This window comes from Phascolarctos cinereus, unplaced genomic scaffold (assembly GCF_003287225.1).
Source record: "Phascolarctos cinereus isolate Bilbo 61053 unplaced genomic scaffold, phaCin_HiC Scaffold_5;HRSCAF=322, whole genome shotgun sequence".
Lineage (NCBI taxonomy): Eukaryota > Metazoa > Chordata > Mammalia > Diprotodontia > Phascolarctidae > Phascolarctos > Phascolarctos cinereus.
In genome coordinates, this window is record NW_027555958.1 from 424,256,008 (window position 1) to 424,275,078 (window position 19,071).

General features: G+C 39.6%; 1 protein-coding gene across 3 annotated transcripts in view; it reads right to left on the reverse strand.

Annotated features, from left to right (window-relative positions):
• PBX1 (PBX homeobox 1) overlaps positions 1–9,005 on the reverse strand; it is a 333,027-nt gene extending 324,022 nt beyond the window's left edge. The window contains exons 1-3 of one of the 3 annotated variants that reach the window (XM_020988599.2): positions 8,814–9,004; positions 8,342–8,630; positions 4,909–4,982 (exon numbers count right to left, since the gene is read on the reverse strand). In XM_020988599.2, the coding sequence (XP_020844258.1) occupies positions 4,909–4,982; positions 8,342–8,532 (265 nt within the window). In that variant the 5' untranslated portion in view covers positions 8,533–8,630; positions 8,814–9,004. Of the gene's footprint in view, positions 1–4,908; positions 4,983–8,341 lie in introns of all 3 variants that reach the window. The other 2 variants (XM_020988600.2, XM_078156520.1) reach the window with 2 other exon arrangements.
• Positions 9,006–19,071: the final 10,066 nt, after the last annotated feature.

Consider the following 19,071-nt stretch of genomic DNA (forward strand, 5'->3'; position numbering starts at 1 on the left):
ACACACACACACACGTCTTACATATCCAATTCCACTTCCTTCATTTTGCCTTCAATCACTGCTTCCTCAGTTCCGCCCCAATTGCCCCAACACACATAATTCCTATATTTCTGGAATTGACTATAGCCAGGGCATTTCCAACACCATGAGCCTTCAGAGAGTTACCGACAACTGTAGTCACAATCCTTTTCTCTCTCTTTGCCTTGCTAAATCATCTCTCAAAATGCATTATATAGACACCTTGCCCGAAAGGTTTACTGAGAAATAGCCTGTGATAAATTTCATCTTACTCCATGTTCCGCACTCTGTCCCACCACTGTAGCTCTATTGCTGGAATTGATATTTCTAATAAATAATATACTCCCTAATCATTCTACCTCTCCATTAAAAACATATTTTTTCCCATAAAGTGTTAGAGTGAAACTTTGTTCTTATAACTTCCATTCTTTCTTCTCTAAAAATTATAATATATATTCTTATAAATCCATGGGACTCGACGGTGCCTCCTTAAGCTTTCTCATCAGAAGAGAAAAAAGCTAAGCTAGCATTTGCCTGTTAAAGACAAGTGTCTCAGAAAAGTCACTCCCGCCACCTTGACTTCCAAAAGGAATCTGATCAGAGAGCACTTTACATCATTTGAAGTTATTTCTCTGTCCCCTGCCCAAGGCCCAAACCCATCAGATACGTTTCCTTTGCAATATACAGCTTCCCTCCACAATACCCTCAATGCACCCACACACAGACACAGAGACACACAGACACAGACACACACACACTCACTAACACACACACTCTCACACACACACACACACACACACACACACACACACACACACACACACACAATTCTCCAGTGCTTTTAAAGGGGGGGGGGGAGAGAAACCCCATAATGTAATTGCCATATTAAAAAGAAAAGGCAGGCGAGAATAATAAGGGAGGGTGTCAGAAGTGAAATACGGTACTAGGCATTTTTTAAAAAAACACTACAGTTCTCTGATGGGGGTGTTAATTGAACACAGAGAGAAAAAGAAAGAAAGAGAACAAAGAGGTGTTAAGGAAAAAAATTTTTTACCTCCTCCAATGATTTGATTTAACTTCAATGCAGATAATGCACAGAGGGAAAAGGGCTGCAAAGTGCCAGATATAGCTATTATGTTCTAAAATTAAAAACTATTCACAACAATTGCAGCTATTCATTGCCAGCTATAAATATTCTGCTTAGTAAACTGCACCTAAAAAATTTTGAGTGTTTTTCCTACTTTTAAAACCTCCACGATTTTGACAAAGAAGACAAATAACAGGAGATTCAGGAGAAAAAAAATTATTCAAGGTCTTTTTAAGAAATGGAATTTGTTTGACGCTTTCTCCCCCCCCCAACCTTCTCCCTCCTACCTCTGATCCTACTGCTAATATGTCAGATGACAAGGAATAGTTCTTAAAACCAAAGGCAAAGTCATATTAAATGGTCCCATATCCTGTATCCCCTCTCTCTTATGGGTCTCCACAATGAGAAAATAGTATAAAACGCATGCAGCTGAAACATAGGCTTACACAGTTTTGTTTTGTTTTTTTTAATAGCTTGTCAACCAAATGTTTTTGTTAGTGTATATAATCCTTATTGAAGAGAAGAAAAAAAAAGGGCATCATAATAATCCACCCGCACCCTGAAGCAAAGAACCTCATGTATTTTTTTTTAAATATGCCCACAGTGATTTCGGTCTTAAATACCGATCAATCAGTTGTAATTTAGACAGATCTGCCTGGTTGTTGTTTTTTAAAGTTCTAAAAGGCATATAAGTCAATGTGAGGGAGTTTTCCTATTTACCTCCCAAACCTCCAACAACAACAAAAAAAACCCTAAAAATAGCACAAAGGAATAAATCAGTATCATGACTACTGTGCCCTTCTCCGAGTTGTACATCTCCTAACAATAATCCAAGTTCAGGAATTTGGCCCAAGCAAAGACAAATATCAAAACTTTACATTGACAAAGAAAACCACCCCAACACCCAGCCATTCTATAGCCCACAAGATAGAAGCACCAAAATGTTCCCCAAAGGGAAATGAGGGTAAAAGTAATGCCAATGAGGGCCCTCCAAACAACGAAGGAATGTGTGCACTAACAGGATCGCTTCGGCATCTCTGTGTCGAAAAGAACGCTTGGGCAACTTTACAGACATTTTATGTTTCTCCGACACATTAACCCCATGAAAGATATGCCATCACATCAGGGAGTCTACAGCAGCTCTTGAGTCACGTACTAATCATGTTCTGGAATTGGAGAGGTTCTTTTCAAGACATCATAGACAACTCCTACCTTACTATGGAACGTTCACATACCACTGGTGTCTACCTATTTCCCATTGATATGGCACATCTATCTTCCCCACCCTGGCCCTTCACAAGCAAAAAAAAAAAAGTCTAAATTTTTAGTTTTGCCCAGAGCATTCCCTTGTCCTGGATTCTGTCTTTACATTTACTTCCTCTTCAGTAATGCTAACTCACCATGACCAATAGTTCCTACCTTTTACAACTCACATTCTTTCAGAAAGAATTTTATTTTTATTTTAACCTGAAGAAAAGATAAACTTTATTTTAAGCAGATCTCTTTTTTTTTTTCTAAAATCACAAATATGTTTACAAGGCATCTTTTTTTTTTAATTGACTCCAGCCCTAAATGATGTCTTGGGGATTTTTATTCTCATGAATATAGTAACTTCTTATGATATTACAGCCAATATTAAAGAGACAGCCAATATTAAAGAAAAAAAATTACCTGTAGTGGATCTTAAGCTACACTATCTAACTCTGACCTACTGTCTCAAAAAGGCTTTAATTAGAAGACTAAAATTAAACACCTTCATCACTATGAAAAGTCTAAGGATTCTGACTTGTATCTTGGCCTGGAAATGTAATGTAGTATCTTCAAAAACTATACACTCTTCAGACAGCCTCATCACATACAACTTTATGCCGCTGGTTTTTGGTTTTGTGTTTTCAGAGAAAAAAATCAACTGGGAGTAGTATCTAGTTTTGATTTTCTTTTGAGGGAAATGAGTATCAATGGCTCATATATTCAAAGCAAATATCATCAGTGTAGATATAGAGGAAAGGGGAAAATAATGAAGAATAAGAAAGGAGAGAAAAAGCCAGCAACATATAAACTTAGGTATTTTTTTCTTCACTCTCAGGAAATAAATTCAGAGTATGAGGCATGTTAGCCACCACTGCCCCCCCAAAAAAAAACTGCTTTGAAATGTGTATACACAATCTATATAATCTATTACATAGTCTCTAGAGTAATGTAATTAACAGCTTCCCAATAAGGTTAGACTTTGGCAATGCAACCTTAAGGACTCAAGCGGGTTGAATGTCACTGTTTAGGTGCTTTGTCTAGGTTACGAGCTTCACAAATAACATTCAACAAAGGGCTGTAGTCATTTTATATATACTTCAAGAATCAAGTAACCATATTTCTAATCAGTTTCTCACACTTTGAAGCATTTATTTATTTAAGGAAGGGCATGGGGATGCAGCACTCAAAAGAGAGCTACCCTGGGTGCCCTCCCTCTATTCGCCCCCCTCCCCCTTTTATGTGTAACTATCAATGTATATCAACCGGGCATGCAATCATATTTATTGTCACTTTCATTCATGTCATGCCCTTGCTTATATGGTTTAGATATGAATTATTGACTGTTATGCTCCTTGTTGTAAAAATATATAAATAAATAAAATGTCAGGTACTTTGCACTGCACTAAAATGAGAGAGTCAGGTCGAAGAAGAAGGGCCTCTTCTTTTCCATACCTGACCCTTCAGTACCTCCCCACCCCCCCATCCCCAGTTTTCCAGCTGTCTCCTTAATTCCTTGGTCCTCCAAGACAGGAATTTGCCCACCTTGGAAAATCAAAGGAATGAAATAAACAAACAAAGTATTTTGCTAAATGCCCTCCCCTAGCATCTGTTGTTTAAGAACACCTCTGACTGATGCCTGCTATTTTTTAATTGTTGCTTTTAAAATTTAAATGCCCTCCTGGGATGCGCTATAAGTGCTATTACCCCAAGGTTTGAGGTCTAGAAAGTAGGAAAACAACAGAATAAGTACTCTTGTGCCATTACGTCCTCCTAAATTCAAGAGTCTCCCTGTCATAAAATGATACTACCCTAAACTAACCAATCACCTAATCCAATATTAAGGTTTCTGCAGAGAGATCTGACAAGACACCCTGGTTGGCTTTCCCAGTAAGCAGCTGATTTGGGCCTTTTAATTAGGAGAAAAGAGTGAAAGAAAAACTTTAAAAGCACCCTCATTCTTAATAAGATACATTTTACTATCAATCAAAACATGCTTTCCCCAGGAAATGGACTTTCACTTTCAGAATGTCATTCTCCAAAAGACTCGCCATTTTAATACATTTCCCCCCTCAGGACTTATATTTTAGCCCCAATTTCAAGAAAACCAGAGGAACTGGGGGGGGGGAGACAGAGAAAGAGAGAGAGAGAGAGAGAGAGAGAGAGAGAGAGAGAGAGAGAGAGAGAGAGAGAGAGAGAGAGACAGAGAGACAGAGAGACAGAGAGAGACAGAGAGAGAAGGTCTTCACATATGAAAGCTACATGCTCACTCTCCATGCAAATTTGGTGCTTTTTTTTTTCTACAGGCAGTCCCGGGATATTGGTATATGGTGAAAAATAGGGTTAATTTGGAAAACAACAGTGCCCTGTTCACAACCTTTATTCTGGAATTCTAGTACTTAAATAAAAGATGCTAGATAACTCTGATTCATTTAAAAAAAAACTTTTTTTTAAAGAGAAAATAAGGTTGCCTCTATCAGAGGGCAAGAGGTTAGCGATGCCATTTGGCCAAAGAAAGAAAGAAAATGCTTAAAAGTCTAGAAACCCATCCCTACCTGTTTTTTCTTTGATTTCGCACAACACATTAAACAAGGCAGGCTTCATTCTGTGGCAGTTTAAAGCATGTTTCCTGTAAGAAAGAAACAACATTATAGAACGGCAGCTTTAGGTGAACTTTCGAGATCAAATTGCTGATAATGCACAGGGGGAAAGAAAAATTCCAAACGTTTAGCCAAAATTATATCCTAAGCATAACTCTGTGGTATGCTCCAATTGTTTTAATGACTTAATGTACAGAGTCCCACCACGGAAAAAGAAATCATGTTAATTAAGAGAGGGAAGGGAGGGGGCTTAACTACAGAACAGAATGAATCTAAATTATGCCTGTTTATGAATAGTTTTTAAAAAGCAGTTGCAATAAAGTGGCCTTCTTAAACCAATACTTCTACAGAGGGCAATTAACACAGGCAAAGCCAAATGTATGGGTTAATAACCCTGCCCAAGCTCTACTTCTTATTCAACATCCACAGCTTTAAGGTCTTTCTTTTTCTTTCCAAATTGAATTCATCCGTGTGTTCAAATTCATTCTGCAGACACCCCCTTCCCCCACATCCTCATAAACATAAGATGCTTGAAAGGTCTTCTGAGCAGAACTGTCAATTTATAAAATTTCAGTCCCCAAGTTAAAGACTATGGAAATGCATTGCCAGGGGCAAGCATACACATATGGGGAATAAATTCATTTCTCTATGTTCACATTATACCTCTTGTGCACACACAGCTTATTTGCAGGTGTTGAAATTCAATTATTTACAATTAGGACCTTGCACATATTGAGGGGGAAAAAGAACCAATTCTGCCTTGTGGACTGATTCTTTGCTTGACTGTTTTTATGCTCAGCATGAACTTGAGGATTAAAACAATACCTTTCTCTCTATTTTTCTATGTAATTACTCATAGTAGGTTTTTTTAGTGAAAACAAAATACAGCATAGCCAGCCCAAGAATTCAGAGATTTCTGTTTACCAACCAAAATTAACACATAAAGATTAATGTAAGCCTCTGACACTCAAAACACATGCTATTTTTTTTAATCCCTTTGAAAGTTAAAAAAATAGACATGCGATTAAATCAACTCTTTCCTCCTAGGGAAAAGAACCCAGAAGCACATTGTATATTCACTGTACAGAAGTCCCACAGTCAGTCCGTGAAAGTATCCAAATGGACATATGCCTTTGTACCTAAGAAATATACTACCTATTCTACACATTTCCTAAGTAACAAATGCTCTTGGTCAAAGAATGAATGAGAAAAAGGAAAACTGGACACAATTTATACTATTTACTAAAGACACACCTTATGCTTAGCAACCAAGTAGGAAGTAGTAAGCTAGCAATTTCAACAACCTCTTCTTGGTGGGGGGTTGAGGAAAGGGAAAGAGTGAGTGTGCCTTTCTGCAGGTATCAAAGCCTTTTCATTTGTTTCTACAAAATGTTTTTAATTGTACACATATCTGAATGCAAACAAAAATAACTGCTCAGTTTCAAAGGGCTGGCATTTATACACCTTGCCTATTTGATTAGGGGAAGAGGGGTAGAAGGGGAGAGGGATTGTTTTTCCCCATCCCAACAGCAGGTCTCATCTCTCTTGCACTATTTAGTTCATTGAAAGTGGTGAACTCCAAGATGAGTTTTTTTTCCTAGTTACTAACATACATACATACATACATACATACATACATACATACATACACACAGGATGGGAAGATCAGAAAGATGTATAGTATCCACTCATCTCCTTTCTTCCCCACCTCAAACTTAATAAAGTAGTTTATTCGTATGTGTGTTTTTCTGAAACAATGTAATGAAACAATTTGTTCAGCTCTGAGTATAAATGATAGTGAGAATTCTTACCACCCCTACCATCTTTTTTTCAGATTGTAAAATTATAAAAGGCACCAATAAATTCTAGAGAACTATACCCCCCCCAACATCACTCCTTTTATATTTGGAAAAGGGTCCTTAAACCTTCTCAACTTTTCAACAGCCTCTCCATATCCCTACTTCTGAATTACGTGTTGCATGTGCTTGTACCTAAAATAATACAATAATTCATTCAATCTATGCTTTTTGCTGTTTCTTCTCCAGCTATCATTTCAAAATTCTCACTTTGTCAAAACATCATGTAATAAAGCCTCAAAATAACCAAGTGATTTGAGGTTTGCTCTTTTTTTTTTAAGGACACATTCTTCTAAAGGTTTCCAAAGTTGAAAAAAGGGGGGTGGGTACTTCTGTGATTGATTCTGCTTTTCAAGGCTGGACAATCCCACAGACCTAAGTAGAAATTAGACTTCTTTATTTTGTTTGGTTTTTCTTTCCCCCCAAGAGTTTGGGAAGGGAAAGCTTTTGGTCCGGGACGTTGGGCATTCTGTGTTTTTATTTTGAAATCCAGTTTCCTAAAATGCCAACATAAGAAATACCAATTCCTTGGCGCTGGTTTAAGTTGAAAAACTGCACTTTTGCTCATTATATTTCCTCAAGGAACATCCTCAAGCCCCGTGGAGTCCACACACAGATAATTCAACCACGGTCTCAGATATGATTTCTAGCATCCTACCTTCAGGTGCTCCAGAAGGAGATAGACAAGAACAATCTTGATTTCTGTGCCTTTTTTTTTTTTTGAGTAACATACATAGCTGGTTTCTGTCAGTACAGCTTAGGAAACTGACCCAAATTAGAATTCAAAACCCAACTGATTTTTTCCTGACTCTCAGAAAGCTGACCAACATATCTACAAGCAAAATTCCATTTTTCTCCTTTCCACGGCCCATTTTTCCCCCTTAAGAGAGAGAGCATTAAGTATATGCAAAATATTCTCTGGATAGCTGACAACTACTGACAAAGAAATACCCTGTTCCACACACAGAAGGGAGGTCGTGGGGGGAAGGGAAGGAAAAGAGAACATGGAAATTAGAATTTTTTTTTCCTCCCTTGAGTCATTAAAGATAATCAAAAAGATCTGAATTAGACAACTTATAATTTAGCAAATAAAAGTGTTCTTGGGACATGTTGTCCTGTAATGTGGGGGGGACCCCACAGGAAGATGGGGAATGCTGTTCCAAACTTGACAATTCTGCTTTCTGTGTGTGACTTTTTTTAAAGGCAGTAAAAAGTGCTGAGGGCCGTGGTGTGATCAGCTGGCAACATTCTCTGTGTGCCTCGGTTTATGTGTTCATATACATACACACACAGATCATATGTATACAGACCCATCACGGCATGGACGATTACACTTTCAATAACAACACTCCTGCAAATCTTACTCCTCCGCCATGTAGTTGCTCCACAAAACGGGAAAAGAAATAACCCGAAAAAGAATGCGTCGTAGTGATTCAAATCCCATTGTTCCCCACGCCCCCTCCCCGAAGGAAAAAAAATAAACAAACAAATCAAACCACCCAAGAAATGAAAAAGAAAAGCCTCAATCTCACCTGGCCTGCGCCTCGTCCAAACTCTGGTCTGTGATGGTCATAATTTGCTGTAAAATGTCTCCAATGTCCTGCTTTCTCCCTCCCTCCCCCTCGGTCCCTCCAGCCCCATCCTGCAAGTGTTGGGACAGGCCGGGGTGTCCTGCCATCCCCACCCCAGCATGGGAATGCATCAACCTGGGCTGATCATCCATCTCCAAAGGCAACAGCAGCCCCTGTTTCCTCCTCTTCTCCTCTGCTCGGCTCCTTGGAACTACCAAGGCTTTTTTATCGTTCAAGCTGTCTCCAAATCCTTTTCAGAATAAAGCGGGGAGGGGGGGGGACCAAAAAAAATCCCTTTGCCTCTTTTAGAGGATGGTGGGAGGATGGGGAGTGGGGAGAGGAAGGGGGGGCGTGAAAGGGTTGCAGGGTGAGGGTGGGGATGAGGGCTGATGAGGAAGGGTGTTGACTCCAAAAAGCAAGAAAAATAAACCACCTTCCCACTTGGTGAAAAGAAATCAGAGCTGGATTTTGGGTTGTTTTTAGTCCCGGCTCCTTTGCAAAGCAGAAATGGGCTCCAGAGCTTAAATCTGTGGCTTAATCCTTTTGCAAATATGCATTGATCTGGAGAAAAGAGAGGAAGGCAGGGGGATTGCAATGCAAACTTTCCCCCCCACCCCCCGCCACCCCCCACCCCCACCCCCAGCCAGAGTGATCTCAAAGGGGGTGGGCTGTTGCAAAAGCCAGATCTCCCCCAGCAGCGGCAGCAGGCAAAGAAGAGAGAGCCTCCCTTCCTCTCCGTGTCTCTGCAAACTCCAGCAGCCCCTTCTGCCTCCTGCTTTTGTTTAGCTCAGGCTCAGGACTCCTGAAACTGACACAGAAAACCACAGCCGGAGAGGAGGAGGAGGAGGAGAAGGAGAAGGAGGAGGAGGAGGAGGAGGAGGAGGAGGAGGAGGAGGAGGAGGAGGAGAAGGAGGAGAGGGGAGGGGGTGGAGGGAAAGCGGGGAGGGAGGGAGGCGGGGAAGCTGGGAGGCAGAGGAGGAGAGAAGGAGGGGAGGAGGGAGACTGGGTCACCGCCCCCCTTCCCTGATTGGCCATCTGAGAAAAGACGAGCCCCTCCTCCTCCCTACTTTCCTCACATCACCTCCTCCTCATCCTCCTTCTCCTCCTCCTCACCCAGCACTCTGTCAATCAGAGTTCAGAGGTGGGCTGTAAAGGAGGCTGAGCTTACAACCAAGTCTCCGGTCCTTAAAGGTGCCACTAGCATGATAGTTCTAATTCAATTAGGCAGTTTCCACTTTTCCTCCTTCTAGAAAGACACAGGTTTTACCAGGTTCTGTTACAGGATGTGGGAAAGACGTGCGTGACTTTACTTAACTGCAAGCGGATCAAAGCAGAGTGAAAAGACCTTGGATTCTCTTAGGGAATGGTCCCCCACCCCACCATCACCCCTCAGCCATAATGTTTTAAAACTCGCTTCTGCTACATCTTCGGAATCCGGAGGGATTACTTAGGACGCTAGTTTTGACAACACTGAACGAGAGCAAAAAAGAATGAAGAGCGATTCTAAATAGCCAGATGAACAAAATCAAATGTATTGAGGTTTTAGTCGCAATAACAAACAATAGGCTTGTTGCATCAGAAGTAAATCAAGGACGATAAAACTAAATAATGCTGAAGAAACACAAATTTTAACAAGGAGGATTGTGTCAAATAAGAAAAATTCAACTTTTTTTCCATATCCATGCCTCACCCCTCCAGTACTGGAAAATTAGTTCTTAGAATTAGACTGTCATGGCACACATTCAAGTGGCAGTTTGTATCGGAGATGTTTACAAAGTACTTTACTCACAAAATCTCTATGAGAGCAGTAATGCAAATAGTATACTCAGTTATGGTGAGGGAAAAAAAAAATCAATGGTAAAATAATTTGCCCAATGTGACCCTGCTGGTAAGTACTGAAGCCAGGAATGGAATCAAAATCAAAATCCTCTGATTCCTGACTCCAGGGCTTTTTTTTACTCTACCAAATACTTAATTAGGAAATAAATAAATAAGCATTAAGAGTCTAGTGCTAAGTTGTTGGTTTGTTTTTGGGTTGTTGTTTTTTGGGTTTTTTTTTTATGTAGTCCTGGAAAGCCCAACTGTAGACTGGAAAAGAAGAGGACAGATTAAGTGGCTCTTTCTCTGTCAGGGAGAATAACAGGAAAATTATTTATCCCTCCAAAGCCTCAGTTTCCTTATCAGCAAAAGATAAGAATTGCTGCCAAGTAGCACTTGCTAGGTGCTTTGAGATCATAAGATGAAAAATGTTATTCTTAGCATTCACCCATTACCCAAGTCTCCTTCCCACTCATTAGCACAAAACAAGTTTGGCAAGATAAGTGGAGTGGGTAATTATTAAGGCATTCCTGAGGCAGCTTTTAACAGGCTGCTTGACAGGACAGGACAATGGCATAAAGGCATGAATATGATTTGTAATTACAAAGCCATATTATTAACAACTATTTTATTAACATATATGTATATACTGATTTATAAGCTGTTTTAAAAATAAAATCCTAGTGAAAAGCTAAACCACAATAATATACTTTCAAATAATACAAGTATCATACTGATAATTTGCAGCCATGCAATTTACCACAACCCAAAGTCAAGCCCAAAGCCTCAAAGAAATTAGCCTGAGTCTAAAGAAAATTAGGTTAAGAATAAGAACTTCAAGTTATAAAGCCACTTAAACCTCACTATAATGCAATCATGCCATAATAGCTCCATTGTATTCTTTGATCCTCACAACAACCATGAAAAGTAGGTGCTATTATTGCCCCCATTTTAAGGATGAGGAAACTAAGGCAGACAAAGGTTAAGTGACTTGCCCAGAGTCACACATCTAGTAAGTATCTTAGAATTGGATTTGAACTCAGGTCCTTCTTGCTCCAGACCCAGGACTGTATCTACTTCACCATGGTACCTGACTTCCCCTATATGAACAACATTACAGATCTTTCTCATGTTCAAGTGTAATAACTGTAACCCACACCGATCTTCTGGCTCCAAATCTCCTACTTTTTCTACTATACCACTTGATTCCTTTTATTCAACAAATAATTGTGCCATTATTATTTAATTTATTTTTAAATAAAAAATTATTTTGTTATTCGGTCCTGTCTGACTCTTTATGACCTCATTTTGGATTTTCTTGGCAAAGACAATGGAGTGGTTTGCCATTTCATTCTCCGGCTAGTATCTGAGGCCAGATTTGAACTCAGGAAGATGAGTCTTCCTGACTCCAGCTCTGGCACTCTATCCTCTGCATCACCTAGCTGCATCATCATCATCATCACCATCATCACCCTGCAAAGAATTGTGTTAAGTGGTGTGGAGGAAACAAAGATGTACATAGCCTTTGCATTTGAAGAGTTTATAACTCAAGGGAGGAGATAAACCATGCACACAATTATCAAACATTATGTAAAAAGTGCCATAGGAATAGTCCAAAGAGTAGGAACCTATGGGGGAGTATAGGTGACAACAGGTAGAAATGACTACTTCCAGTTGGAAGGTCAGTGAAATAGTCATTGAGGAAGTGGTGTTGAATTTGGACCTTGAAGGGTGGATGGATTGGAAGTGGAAAGAAAAAATATTCCAGGCAGAGAGAATGATCCAAGAAAAGTCCAATAGACTGAAAAGAATGCACCAGTGGGTAAAGCACAGGACATGTAAAGGAGAGTTGTTGATCATAAGCCTGGAAAGAGAGGTTTAAGCCAGATATGAAGGTGGGTCTTAGAATACCTCATCGGTAAATTTGTATTTGGAATATTCATTTTCAGAAGGACCTAGGTTAAGGGGCAGCCAGGTGGCGCAGTGGATAGAGCACCTGCCCTGAAGTCAGAAGGATCTGAGTTCAAATTTGGCCTCAGAACAAACACTTGACACTTACTAGCTGTGTGACCCTGGGCAAGTCACTTAACCCCAACTGCCTAAGCAAAAAAAAAAAAAAGACCTAGGTTCAAATTCTAACTCAGATGTTTACTAGTTGTGAGACCCTGAGCATGTCCCTTCACATTTCTGATTGTCAATTTCCTCATCCATAAATAAAGGAATTGGACTCACTTTCCTCCATGATCCCTTACAGCTCTAAATCATTAGGGTTTGGTTGGTTTAAAAATATGATCCCATCCAACATGGTGCAGTGAAGATGCTGATAGATTTAGAATTACAAGACCCAGACTTGAATCTCTTCCCTTCCCTTTCCTTCTCTACCATGTGTGAGTTGCAGGACCTTCAGTCAGCCAAGTTCTCTGGTCTTTGGTTTCCTTATGCAAAATGAGGGGCTTAGGCCCCTAAGATCCCCCCTAACTCTAAAGTTATGATCATATTTAATAAAGGACATAGAGGGAAAGGAAGGAAGGAGGGAGGGAGGGAAGGAAAGAAAAGAAGAAGGAAGGGAAGAAAGAAAGAAAAGATGGAGAAATGAAGGAAAGGAGGAAGGAAGGAAGGTAGGAAAAAAGAAAGGAAAGGATGGAGGAAGGAAGGGAGGGAGGAAGGAAGAAGGACACAGCTAAGGAACAAAGGAGAGAAGGAAAGAAGGAAGGAAAGAAGGGAGGAAGAAAGAAGAGGAGGAAGGAAGAAAAGGAAGAAAGGGAGAATGGAAGGCAGAAAAAAAGGAAGAAAGGAAAGAAGAAAGGTGCTAAATAAATGCTTGTTCCCTCCATCCAGGAAGGGTGGTGGTAGACACTGATGGTTTTTGACCTGAAGAAGAGCGTGATCAAATGAGTTCTTTGGAACAATTTGTTTGGAAGTACCATGTGGAATGGCCTAGACCAGACAGAGGCCAAAGGCAAGAGAATTAGTTAGAAGGATATTGCAACAGTTAAGGGAAAGCATAAGTTAAGAATAGTGAGAATAAAATGGAAAATAATGAGAAACAAGGAAGAACAACAAGCTAGGATAATTAATTATCTGTAAGGAGCAATAAAAATAACTCTGAAGTTTCAAATTTGGCCGAGAAGAAGAATAACAGGACTTTTTAAACATGATAAAATGTGGTCTCTGTCCTGACTTCAAAGAAATCATTACAACCACAAAGTCCTAGATCAGTTGGCCTAATCACAAAGGTTTTTGGGCAAATTGGAGAGGTGCTAATTAGATGTCTACACAAACTATTTCCAGATTCATAGATTCATAGGTTATTAGAGGAAGAAAGGACCTGAGAGAGTTTCAAGTTGCCATCCAGATCTTAATGTATGATCCCGTTGTTAATAGTCATCTGGCGCATGCTCAGAGTGCCTCTGGCAGGTCCCTTCATGGAGATGCCTCCTTCCTGCTTCCAGGACAGTTATGATCAAATGTCTGGTTCTGGTCAACTAACTATGTGGTGAAGGAAAAATCCTTTGACTGATTGCAAAGGCATTCAAAAAGATCTGTTCTCTTTAGTTACTTCCTCTTTTACTTCAGTGTTCTTGATGGAGTTTGGTGACTGTTGATCACGACATTATAAGTTTGAAATTTTGGAGGGTGTCTTTGGCATCCTGGCATTCCAGACCAGATTTGCACAGTGCAGTATCAATGCCTCCATGGCATGAAGTTAGTAAAACTTCCCTCGGCAAGCTGGTATTCCAGAATTCCAGTTTTTAGTTAGCACAACAATAAAAGGCCACAGGGAGCAAGGAGTGGCATTCAGAAATGACCTTAGGAACCCTAGCCCATCAGTAGCATTGACGTCATTTTTGGACATGATCTTTTTGGGACTGATGGCGTGTAGGAATTGAGTTGAGTTTACTCTCTGCAGAGACTGAAGTTGTATAGGAGAGATTATATTATGTGATATTGGAAAGGGGGAAAATATTTGTACTTTGTTATTGCCATATCTTCAAAGGAAATATTTCTTTGTAAAAGCTACTAAATGTTAAGTGGCTCAGTGGAACTGGGGTGCTAATTGCAAGCCCCTAACAATGGAGAGAGCATAGCTGGTGAGGGATGGAACCTATGGTAGTAGAAAAGTTCCAACACCTCAGACTGACCTAGCACCTTGAAAAGAAGCTATAGGTAGCCTGGCTCTGAGAAGCTATCGTCCAGAGCATGCTTGATCAATCATAATACTTTACTACTAATCCTACCCTTTCATTTTCTAGATTGGCTTGTGTAAGGTCATACAACTAGTCATATCTAGGACCTGGACTCAGGTATTCTGACTCCTAGTCCACTGCTCTTTCTATTACAAACTCTATTGAATTTCAATGACTCTGCTGTTGTTACCATTATTCAGGGAGAAAATGAGAAAAGCAACTACCATGGAATCATTAGTTTCTATTGCTGGCAAATCAATCTATCCAATTCAAGGGAAAAAATGTCCACTACGTGTTGCAGAGACAGGAAAATTCCAGCATGTTGCATTTCTTTAGCATCTCATACTTTTCAAAGGGCTTTCAACTTGCTTTTTCTCATTTGACACTCACAAAAAAACCATGTATTAGACAAAAAAGATACCCTTTAATATTTTCTTACCTATTGCTTCCTTCACTGCTGCCACACTCATACCCAGGTCTCCCTGATACTTAAAAAAAAGTTTACTTGATCCTAACTACCATCCTATATCCTCTGCCCATTGCACTACCATATTGGTATGAGAAGGTATCTCATCCATCTCTACTTCCCCTCCTCTTGCTTGTCAGTTCCATGCAGTCTGGCTTCCAACCTCATTATTCAACTAGAACTTCTCTCTCATAAGTGACCAAGACTAGTTTAATTGTTCAGTCCAATGGCCTTTTCTCAGTTCTTTTGTTTCTTGACCTTAAAACAGCACTTGGCATTGTTAACCATTTTTTCCTCCTGGATACCCCCTCCTTTCTGGGTTTTCATGACATTACTTTCTTTTGGTTCTCATTCTGCCTCTCTGACTAATTCTTCCCAAGCTCCTTTGCTTGATTTTGTTCATGTCTTTCTGTACACTTTTGGTTTTACTCCAAAGAGGGGAGTACTGGTGGATATTTAACAGCTGGATCACTGAAAAAAAAATGTCCACACAACACACTTTTAAATATAGTCTGCATTATTAGTACTTTCTTTATCACATTCTTATGTCTAGACAACTTTCAATAATATTTTATTTTTCCAATTGCATGTAAAAACAATTTTCACATTTATTTTTCAAAACATTTGAGCTCCAGATTCTTTCCCTTCTTCCCTCTGTCCCTGCAACACTAAGCAATTTGGTATAGGTTATGCATGTGCAATAATGCCAAAACATATTTTCATATTAGTCATGTCATGAAAGAAAACACAGCTGAAAAAGAAAGCACACAAAAATAAAGAATATGAAAAATAGTGTGCTCAATCTCCATTCAGATGCCATCAGTTCTTTCTCTGGAGATGGATAGCACTTTTAATCAAGCGTCCTTTGAAATTGTCTTGAGTCAAAGTATTGCTGAGAAAAGCTAAGTCATTCAAAGTTGATCATTATATAATATTGCTGTTAATCTGTACAATGTTCTGGTTCTGCTCACTTCACTTTGCATCAGTTCCTGTAAATTTAAGTCTAGTAGACAATCAGCAAAATGATAGACCAAGTCCTAATTTGTAGCATTTACCAACTTCCAAGATGTAAGTACTTAACAATGAAAATATAACATCCTGCTCTTGTGAGCCTATAGGAGCTGGTTTTAGCATACCACTGACCTCCAGTCATCTGTCTTAGATTCTCTTCTCTAGTGAGAGAAGCTGATCTCTATTGCTGAGCTCATAAGTACCCATGGATTCATTCGTTATCTCTTTGAGCTCCCATATCTATATATCTAGATATTCAGGGATGAGTCTGACTTAGACCTGTCCCCTGGTAGTTTAGGTTCCACACTGGAACAAAATGAGACATTCACAGGGCACCAGCTGTTAGCAAAAAGAGATTCAATTAGCTACAGCAGGAGAAAGAAATTCACCAAGGATAGGCATCTAGTATACAGACTTCAGGTTGATTCAGCGGAGGGAAGTACCTTTGCCCAAGTTGCTTATCATGTAATCCACCAGCCAAAAATCAGAAAGGATCCCTGGAGTTCCTTGTACCTGCCTTGTACTGAGGTGACCAGAAAATGATGGCAACAGACAGAACTTTCAGCACCCTGAGTCAATCAGATCTAAATGGTGGTCTCAATACTTTTTAAGGAAAAAAATATCCAACTTTACTCTTCCTTGTAAAGTCTCTAGATGACCTTCCATTTAGATGACTTTAGGGCTGTTACTGCTCAACACTGACCTCTGATATTTAAGAAATATGACATATAGGCAACATTTCAGGAAGAAGAAAGAAGCTAAAACAGAAATAACAAGAACAAAACAAGCAATCTAACAGCTTCCTGTGAAGGAATGACTGAATCTAGGAGAGTACCCAGAAGGCTAGTTCCATGTGGCGAGTGATGCTGAAATCTTTGCAGTTAGTAGTGGGTCTATCAATGTAAAAAGGTGACCAAAAGCAAAAACAGACATAGGAAACATCAGGACTAGAGGAAAGATGATGACATTTCCTGTAGAGGCACTGATCTTTATCACAAGTTAGGTAGAATTGTCCTGTACTACCACACACTTAGTGTTTCCCACTAGCCACAACACTTCCCCTCTCTGAGATTGGATTCTGCCACTGGATTGTCCCTGCTACTGGGAGACAGAGAAAGAGACAAAGAAAGTGAGACAGAGACAGAGAGACAGACAAAGACAGAGGCAGAAACAGAGACAGAGACAGAGAGAGACAGAGAGACAAATTAACATAGAAAGTAAGCTAACAGTTTGAGGATGAGTGTGGAAACTTTTTATCCTGATGCAGCATCCCTGCCTGTCCTCAGCTAATCAGATGTGGGTACAAGTGGTACATTTGTCCGTATCCCCAATTCCATAAATGTGTCTGGCTCTTGGCAAGAATGAAAGCATTGTACTTTCAAGATTTCCCCCCAGTGGATTGCACTAAAGAATCACAACAAAACTCATGTGGCAAAATTCTAATTGGCCACTCAAATCCCAAATTAAAAGAAACCAATAAAATGTTTTCTTCCACACAATTGTTAGACAATCCTAAAATTACAGGGATCTGCCTTGGTTTGTATTTTTTTATTGGTGGGGCCCCTCAATCCACCCACCCTTCAGTGACTGGCTAGGTATTTAAGTCAATTACAGGACTAAGGACTTCTGGTTCTGCAGAATTGTCATTTCCAAAAAGGCATGCAAAACAGTTCTTACCCCATTCACATACAAATATGACTCCATTGAAGCTGGGAGGGGCTTTCTTACAGCAGGCCTCCCCACAGAGTCATGCGTGAGGATGGGCAATAGCAATGTCAGGGTGTCCATTCCCAGAATACGCAAAAAACAAGTAGTTCTCTAGAATGTGACCTTTTCCGGTGAGGGAAACGTTCCTTTCTCCATCCCCCCAAATGAAATCCCTCCAGGCTGTTTTAAAGGTAAACTAAAATATGAAGGGATCTCCCAGTAGAACTTGAAAGGGGCTTAAATTACCAACCTAGAAGGCCCAACAAATCTGGAGGGTCTAAAAGACAGTTTGCTAAAATTATCTTGAAGGTGGCTCTTTAGTTGCACAGAGCATACTCCTAATGGTTTCTCATTGCTGAATAGCTCCAAACAGTTTACTCTCTATTCCACCAGGAGTTGGGAGTGTCACAAGGCAAACCATCACCATCTCTAAAGGCATCTTCCAAAGCAACATCAGGAGCATGAAGGCCAATTCAGACTCACCTTCTTCTGCGCTGCCTATCCCCCACTTTAGTGAGATCTTACGTCCCAACCTTGCTAGACTAGGCCAGTTGTTCTGGGCTAAGCACTGGGGAAAAAGCAATGCTTAATAACCATTTTGTAGTCATGGGACAAGGAAAGGATGTCAACAGTTTGAGTCAACTAAGTCGGTAGGATGCAAGGATGGTCTCTGCCTTTTCTGGGAAGAATAAAATTTTAACTTCTTCCTTTTTACAGCACCATAATTTTGCCCATTGTCCTTCTCTCCCTTCCAGAGAATCATACCATATAACAAATAGTATTTTTAAAGATTAAAAGAAAGAGAAAAAAATCAGCAAAATTGATCAATAGATTGAAAAGTATATATATATATAATACTTGTGGACCTCTCACCTCTGCAAAAAGGTTGGGTAGAGCTGTCTTTGCATATCTCTTCTTTCAAGGCATGCTTGTTTGTCCTTTTTTTTTTTTTTTAGAAAATTTTGCGACATTCACTGTTAATTTGTTTTGGGTGGTCATTCTTTCCATTTATATTGTTGTAGTAATTGTGTACTTTCTTTTCTTGACTGTGCTTACTTCACTCTGCATCAGATAATAATTATAATAATAATAATGGCAATAACATTTATATAGTGCCTTAACATTTACTAAGTGCGTTACAAATACCGCATTTTATACACACAACACTAGGATGTCGGTATTATTAGTATTTTACAGATGAGAATCATATAACTAGTAAGTGCCTGAAGCTAGATTTGAATGGAGGTCTTCCCTATCCAGTTGCCTTTCCATGATTCTTTTCATTCCTCACATTCATTGATTCTTATAGTACAATAATATCCAATTATATTACCATACTACCATTTGCTTAGCTACTCCCAAACTGATAGGTGTGGGCTTTTTTTGTAATTCTGTGCTATCACAAAAAGTACTGCTACAAGAATTTTGGTGCATATTTGGGGAATCTCTTTTTACCAACGGCCTTCTTGGATACAAGCCTAGAGATAGAATCTCTGGGTCAA